Below are 9216 nucleotides of genomic sequence, written 5' to 3'. Positions count from 1 at the left end.
CAGCTTGCCATAAATATTTCAGTTCTTTGAAGGAGTCTTCAACAGCTAGCTTATCATTCTCGTCTGTCACCTTCTTCTGCAACAGCTCTTTCTGGTGGTTCAGCCTCTCCAGTTCTATTTGCTGATAATAAGCCTCTGTCTTGAATTGCTGCAGTGACAAATGAAGCTCGTAAGACAAGACACATAGCTGAAAGCTTCAACACTATATTGTCATCATAACAGGACCTATGGGCTGCTTCCCATACCTTACATACAGTACATGCAGTATACTAAGAAATAACCCAACAGAGATGACTTGTTACTGTACCTTAAGCTCAGTCATTTGCTGCTTCACTGTTTCTAAATCCGTTCCTATTGGTGACATCGACTCTATCCTCCCTGTGGCGAAATCCACCCAGTCAAAGAGTGCCTAAGAGAAATGACATAATGTTCTAACATAGGCGACAATATTACACATCAATAAATGGAGACTATTTGGAAGATTGGTCCTGTCAGATCAATAGCCTGAGAACATTACCAAAATAACACAATAATTACAATTATGCATGGTAATGGAGTCCATAACATATATTGAACATGAAAGAACAGATAATCTCACCACCTCTAACATGAAACAACACATATAATAAAACACATATTACGCTGTGCTGGGTATGCTATACTACGCATAATGTAGGATTAACAGAAATGGCACAATGTATCTGGCACGCTGTACCCTATAGACACTGAACTGTACCTGTAGCCCATCCTGATACTGCACGGCAGCCTGCATGGCTTCATCCAGCTTCTTAACTCGCTCCTTCCAGGTTTTGTTTAGTGTGTCCCATGCCGAGTTTAGCTAGAAATAAACCAGTAATTAATGGTAACTCCATTAATATGGAGCCATTAGAGTCACCTTCTAACATAATATTTTTACGTCTTGGTGTATATACTATCAGCAATGTATAAATCAAATCAATATTTACCTCATCTATATTTTTATTCACAACAGGTTTGTCAGGTTCACCACAAGCAGAAGTCAGGTCTGACCCAAGAGCAATGACAAGGTCCAGCTCTTCTTGCAGTATATCGATCTCTTCTTTAATTACCTAAAAATGAAATAAACATGGTCTTTGTTTAGCACAATACTTAATTATAGTGAACACAGCAGTCTCTATAAATATTATATTCAGACCATACTTGACTTTAGGTTTAATTTTATACATTACAGCTTAGCCAAAACAGCCAATAAATGTGGCAGCAAGTCTTAATTTCTGAACAAAACATGTTGCATAAAGTTTTTCTTGTTGAATAAAACAATGGCAGCCCTATGTCTGAATGAAACTTTGATAAATGGGTGTAGTTCACCCTTAAATCGTGAACTTGCAGAAGTTGAAAAGTGCAGCAGTTTTAGACTAAACATTTGCTGAGTCATTGCTTCAATGTGATTATAACGAAAATTTGGTGTAATATCCTGGTGTAATTTATCAACTGTACAACTACAAGACCATTTTTTTAGCCAGAAGTGGAATTCGGTAGAATGAAGCCTAAGGGGTAAATTTACTAAAGTGAGAGTTTTTAGAAGAGAGTTTTAAAAGTGATGTTGCCCAAAGCAACCAATCAGATTCTAGCTATTATCTTCTAGAAGGTGCTAGTGTAGAATCTGATTGGTTGCTATGGGCAACATCACTTTTAAAACTCACTTCTAAAAATGCTCACTTTAGTAAATTTACCCCTAACAATCCACAAGCAGGCAAAATCGTTTAGTGCCTTGTGAAGTCACTGGTTCCTAGCATTCTCATGGATATTGTCCCAGACCAGTGGCGTGCTCCAGAGGTGTGGCTGCAGCGCAGTCCAATATTAAAATAGGGGAGCCACACCAACTACCAGTGATGTTTGGTAGCATTTGGGGTGGCTTCCCTATTTGAATATTGGACTGCGCTGAAGCCCCACCTCTGGACCCGCCACTATCTCAGACCAAAACCAGACGCACTGTGCTGTAAGTCCTGTACCAAAGGTCTATCCAAAATGATCAGTCCGGCCAACAATGTTGGTATGTAGGTATCAAGCACATTTTAAAAAGGAATAAGACAGATGTGAGAATTATACATCCATGACAATTTATTTTCAGACTCACCAAGGTTATTTATAGAAACATTGAATATGGTGGTAAAAAATAATCTTAATTTACAGATATGGAGACAGGGCCAATATTTTGCCTGTCAGACACCATATACAACTCTAGCAGCTTAGTACTGTGGGCCTGATTCAGAGCCGCTCGTAAGCGGCCGCTTGTTCGCTCCGAGCGATGTTCGCACATCTGCGCATGCGTATGGGTCGTAATGCGCATGCGCCAACCAGTCAGTGCGGTCGGAAATCGCGTGCTCGCAAAATAGCGAATGCCTGTTAATTTGAGTGACAGGATGAGGCGTTTGTGGGTGGTAACGGGGGAAGGTGCTTGAAAACGGGGAGTGTAGATCCGAACGCAGGCGTGCCAAACGGTCAAAACGGGCGTTTTAAGGGTATGCATAATTAACAAAGCAGCGTCATCAACCACGTCAGTCGGGTGTCTTTTAGCCTGAACTGCTCGCATGATTGCGGTAGGAAAATGCTACCACAAGAATAGTGAGCAGTTCATACGCCTTTCGATGTACTCGATTAATCTAATAAATAGCGGAGATGACGTATGATGCGAGCGGCCAAGGGGCGTCTTTACAAAATAGCGAGCGCATGTTTCGTTCGCTTGCTCAGACATAGAGGCGTCAACAGACCGCAAAGAGCGAGCGCTCAATTTAAATATCCGGCCCCTTTTTCTGAACCAGCGAGCGCAAATAGCGTCCGGCTCTGAATCAGGCCCTGTATGTCTTCCTCAGCCATCTCACCTCTGCTGCCTCCTGTTGCTGTTTTACAACAGAGGGATCAACTCCAGGTTCATCGAGTTCACGGATAAAGTCCTGCGTATCTTTAATGGTGGCTAATAAAGCAATGTGATCACACCAGAACTTCTCTGCCAGTTCCATCACATCCAGCAATTGGGCCTCCCTTTCCTCTGTCAGAGCCTGGATGTCCTCCCAGATAAAGACCATTTGGTCAAGCTTATCTTGTACAGCTGGAGCAAAAAAAGACACTGTATAAACAGCTCCGCCTGCAATCACATTCACTTCTAATAATTCAGACTAGTTTATACATTACTATATTTTTTAAAAGCTGCAATTACGCCTTAATAACTCCTAAGTAAAGGCCATCACATACAGATCATTGTACCAGTTTTATGTTACCAAAAACACAGTTCACAACAATAAAAAAAGAGAGTTATGAACAACGTAACTGACATAAGAATAGCAGTGAAGACTTTACTGTTTACCATCCATTGAAAATGAAAAGAATGGTCCCTGTCTTGCACAATAAATTACCTTTGGCTGAGATGTCCTTATCAGCCCCTTCTGAGCGGGCGATCATTTCCTCTCCACGCATCTTCAGCATCTCATAGACAGGCTGAAGCTTTTCAAGCTCCACAGAAACATTTTTATTCTCACTAATCTGTTCTCTGATCTTCTCGCACTCTGCAGAGATGGACGGTGGCTGTCTCAGACGCTCAGCTATTCGGTCCAGGTTTTCAAGTGTTGGGTCAATCTTGTCGTGGAACTAGAAATAAAAATAATAATTCAAAGCAATGCTTAAACATTATATATTACCAATCATCTCTTAAGTATAGAAATATATATTTTCGCACTGCTTAAAGTAGCATATTGTTAATATTCTACATTTAGAACATCCTGAGGAAAAAAATAGGGACTGGTGATTTGAAAGTACGCTCGTTTGCATAGCGCATTCTGTGTGGATGCTCAAATAATGAGCACATGGAAATGTAGCTATGCAGAGTCATATGCAATTTGGGCACATGGATCCTTACCACCAAACAGGCAAAACGTGAGTGAAAGGAAATCTCACTTAGGACTCAGTTATCATATCTCGCATTATAAAGTGTGGATGTGATAACAGAAACTAAATAAGCAAAGTGAAAATTAAAGTATTTACTTGAATTTAGTTTTATTCTCTTGCTGGGTAACGTGCTCCTATAGAACCCATCCTGGTGACGAGCTGTAAGTAGAGTAATAGAAGTCTCACACTATCACTCAGACTTCCAGGTTCGGCATCAGCACGTGTGATGTACATAGACGGCCATCTTCCTGCTCATACAGCAGTGGAGGCCGGTGGAGAGGGATCTCTACGGATCCCTCTTCACTAAAACTTGCAAAGGTGTAGTCCATAGGCTGTCCATAGGCTGATTATGGGCTAACACCACCATCAGTGAATCTTACTTTTTAGCAGCCCCTATAGAAACCTATAGGGGCTGCTTTTCCAGTTGGAAATGGAGTGGACAGTGGCAAATATTGGAGATATCTGCTGCAGTCCCTCCTTATATCTGCGTGTAGCCCTAGAAAACAGTGGTTATAAAGGGGATATCCCGTTAATATTTTTTTAATATAATATGTATGGCCTCTTACATGTTAGGAGGCATATCTTTTACACTTTCCGTACGAAGGTGCAAGTACAAGCTGATGATGATGACTAGTTACTTCCATTTTTCTACCAGCCTTGCATAAGCTCCAAGAATAAGAAAAAGGCATACTTGAAATATGTACAGAAAACTAAACCAATTGGCTCTCGTGGAGCAAATTATTAGGCAACACTTATCATGCAGTTTTCATGCCGTGTAATAAGTGCAAAGAAGAAACCAAGGGGATCCGGATAGAAGACAGACAATTTAAAGGTCGACAGTCAATAGGTCCACACTAGATGGTTGACATGCAATAGGTCGACAGGTACAAAAGGTCAACTGACTAAAGGTCGACAGTGTTAAAAGGTCGAAAAGTTCAAATGATTGACACACAAATGGTCGACATCTTATTTATGGTTTTTCTACATTTTTAAGATTAGGGTTAGGCACTTGGGGGATGATTAGGGTTAGGCTGCCAGAGGGGACGGTTAGGCTTAGTCACTAGTGGGAGGATTAGGCTAAGGTTAGGTTTAGGCACTAGGGGGAGCGTTAGGGTTAGGCACTAACCAAGGGTAAGGTTAGGATTAAATTACAAAATAAATGTGACGACCATTTGAACCTGTCGACATTTTGATAGTCAACCTTTTATCCCTGTTGACATTTTGTCCCTGTTGACCTATTGCATGTCGACCATCTGGTGTTGACTTATTGACTGTCGACCTTTACATTGTCGATCGTTTAATCCACACCCGGAACCAAGAAAGGAAGGACAGCGGAATAAAGTGCGCCAAGGTATAAAGAATAATAATTTGAAAGATTAAAAACTTTTATATAAATTAAAAGGGTATCTAAGTAAACTATGAGTTAGCAATACACATTTATTAAATCCTAGACAACACAATGGTTTAAAATACAGAAACAATAATCCAATCATATATATGTGTGTTGTTAAAATAGCTTCTTCTAATATGGATATGTGAAGTACCACATTAGACCTAAATTGAATCTGATCATGATAGAAAGTCTCAAATGTAGAAAACCAGCTCCTGGTATAATAATGACAGGATATTACCAGCTTGTATAATGCAGCATTGTGTAATGGATCCGGGTGTAGTATATGTATCTAACTGATGTTGCAGTACCTGGGTTAGCACAGCTGTGGGCAATGATCCATATAGAGGGCCCGATTCAGAGATGAACGCTAATACGATCACAGCTGTGATTACATACGCAACGCTGCTGCAAAAATATGCTAATGTTGGCAAAGATCACCCGAGCATAAAGCCCACCGCTGCATTCTTACCTGCATATGGCGATACATACCTGCGTAAATATCGGTCACATCGGCAGCCATCTAAACCTTGCGGCAGGTCTGAACTGCCACAGCCTTGGGAGCTCTTCAGACAAGCAGAGCTGCATATGCAATAGCATTGGCTAATAAATGCACGCCCATGTAACGGCGTTTAAACGGACAGGAACGCCTGATTTTTTCTGACCACCTCCCGTCACCACCTCCTGTCACTCACACTATGGTGGATTCCAATGTGTCCATGATCGCAGTGCGTTTGCTGCACAAGTGCAGTGCGGCTTATATGCATGTGCGTTGGCAAACGATTGCTCGATTGCGTGCGCAATCACTTTTGCATCCGTCTCTGAATCAGACTCAAAGTCTTTTGTGAGGAAGGAGTAAGTGGTGAAGATGATGAATGCGGATCCAGAGTCTGCCAAGATTCCACCTAGTAAGAGTGTTTAGGGAAGAGGGGAGGAGTGAGGGGAAGGGTGATGCTGAAGGAGAGTAAGCGATGGTCAGAGAGAGGGAGGGGCAAGTCGGTGAACTGAGCTGATATCCTGGAGATACGTTTTCACTAGAATTACAAAACATTAAAGTTACACCATTGTGTACCTAAGTGTGTGAAGGGACAAATGTTACTGCTATGTGAATAATGTAATATAATACTGTTAATATACAGTATATTATTAATCCTGAGAAAATGTACTATTCCTACCATAAAACAAGCATAAAATAATGTGTTGTTTGGAAACATATCACAAGCAACATGTATTAATGATACAAAATGACCCAGCAGTGCTTGTTTATTGATTGATAAGACCATGATAAAAAAAATGTGTATGAGACTTTAATCAATACCTGAGATGACTGAGAAATAGCTTCATCCAAGGCAATTGCCCGATTCTTTACAACCTCTTTGATGTCACTGTACAGAGAATCTGCTGATATATATTTCTCCTGGATAAAGAACCCTTCTTCAGGACTGAGTTCCAGCAGCTGGGGACCAGTTTTGTTCATTTTATCTATATGAGGTTTGTGTTCTGCAATCAGTTCACGGAGTTGCTATGACAAAAAACAAACTGGTTAATAATAACGTTAAAGGTTCAGACTCCCCAACATGTCTCTTAATACATCCAGCTGGCAAAGTACTCTAAACAAAGTTCTCTAGAAATATGAAAGTACCGATGTAGGCAGAATATCTAGACATACGTCATAAAATTTATAGTTAGTTTAAATCATGTGGGTAAGGAAAAGCTTACTTTAAATATTTATGTATTGAGTACAACTAGCACCTTTCATACAGTGAATTAACAAAAGGAACACATGAATAGTACAGAACAAAGATTAATCTCAAAACATGTCAAGCCATCCAACAGTACACTTTTTAGAGTGATGCAAATTAGAAATTGTATATGATTTCTAAAAAGGTAAGATGGCGTACGGAAGGAGGAATGTGATCTACAGTACAATGTTCTATAAGCATCTTGGGCAGGGTAGCGGCCTCTGGCGCCAGCCCTGAAGGGAGGTGAGAGTTATGTCTGGGTGCTGCTGGGGTGTTTGAAGTGAATGACAAGCTAGATGTAGCTAGAAATGACAAGCTCAATGTAGCTACATTGTCTGTATCACATCATTAGTAAGCTGCAAAATTGTTACTTAATAATATGGTGATGCACTCAAAATCTTGCACCAATAGCTTTAAGCTGCATACACACGGACGATTTTCCAGAATGATATGAACGACAACGATATCATTCAACGATAACTCGTTCATATCGTTAATTTTTATGCAGTGCGTTCCCACATGAACGATAACGATATCTATGGTCTTTCATGCATGCAGGTCAACTTGGACGATTTTGTAAAGATTTGCATGTAAAAAGATAGCTTCACTGAAATAGCTATCATATACCCCTATCACACTGAAAATGAAAATCCAGGGTAATTCATTTTTACCCGGTAATTTGCTAAAAAACCTGGGTTTTATTCCCTGTGTAAAAGGGTCAATCCAGTACTAAAATCCCAGGTCTCCGACCCTGGTTTTTTGCAGGGTCGTAGACCCAGGAAATAAGTCCAGAGTTGACCCTTTCACACAGGGAAAAAACCCAGGTTTGTTTTAACAAATTCTGGGTAAAAGTGAATTACCCTGGATTTAAATTTTCCTGTGTGAAAGGGGTATCAGACAGAAAATGGCAAAAAAACTGGTACACAAAATTCCGGGTAAAAGTTGGGTTTTTTGACATTTTCTGTCTGAAAGTGGTAATAGATATAAGTGTGTGCAACCAAAATTGTTTGCCCTGCACTACAGAAAGTTGGAGGGAAATCTATCAACAATATCTATGGTTGTTCAAGTTGTACCGTGTGCAGTGGCGTAAGTTCATCCCAGACGCCTGGAGGCAAGTTATAATTTGGTGCCCCCCATCACAGCCGCTGATTTGCATGCAGACAGGCTACAGAAAGACGAAGGCAGCAGCTGATGGTCTGACATGGAGCTCTCCGCTAATGTATGGTGGCTTCTCAGGTGCCGGGAAGAGGTGCCATGTATTGCACGGCCGTGACAGTACACTCCGGGTACATAGTTACAGCCCTAAGTGGGGTGAATATGTTGTGGACAATGAAGGAGGTGCCCCTTTAGAGCTGGGGCCCGGCAGCAGGCGCCTCCTTTGTCTCCCATAGTTCTGCCCCTGACCGTGTCTATGTAGCAATAGTTAGTCTTGTGTAAATCTGACAGGTGGTAAATTCAGCTTTAATTGTTATGGTGCATAGACACGGTCAGACTTGCTAGATCAACGATGAACGATTTGACAAACTATTTCATGAACGATGAACGATTTCTGACAGTATTAAAATGAATGAAATCGTCCAAATCTGTCTGCAAACACAGTTGATGTCAGATATCGTTATCTGACATGCGGGAACGCGCATCGTTGGTCGATGCATGCCCTACATGTCAAAGATATGAACGATTGAACGATTTTTACAATCGTTATCGTTCATACCTGATAAGAAATCTGACCGTGTGTATGCACCATTAGCAAAATCATTTACAAATGATGATACAATACTCAGAGCAGCTTTAGACATGTTCAGTAGCTGACTATTTTACCTGTGCTTTGCTGTGCTTTATGGTGTCATACTGGAATATATTGGCGTTAATGTGCTCTATTTAATAACTGTCACATTGCAACAAAAATAAACAAAACTAAACTGCCTGTTTATACAAAAGCACTGGGGAAAAAGCTATGTATTTAGGGCATGGATGTGCTAATTCATCAAAGTCGTTCGAAAGTGGAAATCCCCTCTCAACATCCTGTGAGTTTATACCCTTGGTACATGAAATGTTGAACTGTTTGCTATGAGTTATGATATAGCTATGCTATTTGCTGTGCTTTTAGGCTTTCCTTAGATACAGTATGTTAGCTATGACTTCATACCTAAAGAAATTGCT

General features: G+C 40.7%; 1 protein-coding gene across 1 annotated transcript in view; it reads right to left on the bottom strand.

Annotated features, from left to right (window-relative positions):
* DST (dystonin) overlaps positions 1-9216 on the bottom strand; it is a 637844-nt gene that overhangs the window by 67207 nt on the left and 561421 nt on the right. Inside the window, exons 75-81 of the mRNA XM_088455927.1 lie at positions 6630-6833; positions 3393-3624; positions 2862-3088; positions 966-1088; positions 737-838; positions 308-409; positions 1-148 (exon numbers count right to left, since the gene is read on the bottom strand). The exon at positions 1-148 is cut by the window's left edge and continues 26 nt beyond it. Of these exons, the coding sequence (XP_088312053.1) occupies positions 1-148; positions 308-409; positions 737-838; positions 966-1088; positions 2862-3088; positions 3393-3624; positions 6630-6833 (1138 nt within the window). The remainder of the gene's footprint in view (positions 149-307; positions 410-736; positions 839-965; positions 1089-2861; positions 3089-3392; positions 3625-6629; positions 6834-9216) is intronic.

Source organism: Taudactylus pleione, unplaced genomic scaffold (genome assembly GCF_031769625.1).
Source record: "Taudactylus pleione unplaced genomic scaffold, aTauple2 ptg000678l, whole genome shotgun sequence".
NCBI lineage: Eukaryota > Metazoa > Chordata > Amphibia > Anura > Myobatrachidae > Taudactylus > Taudactylus pleione.
This window is presented reverse-complemented; position numbering and strand designations above follow the sequence as displayed.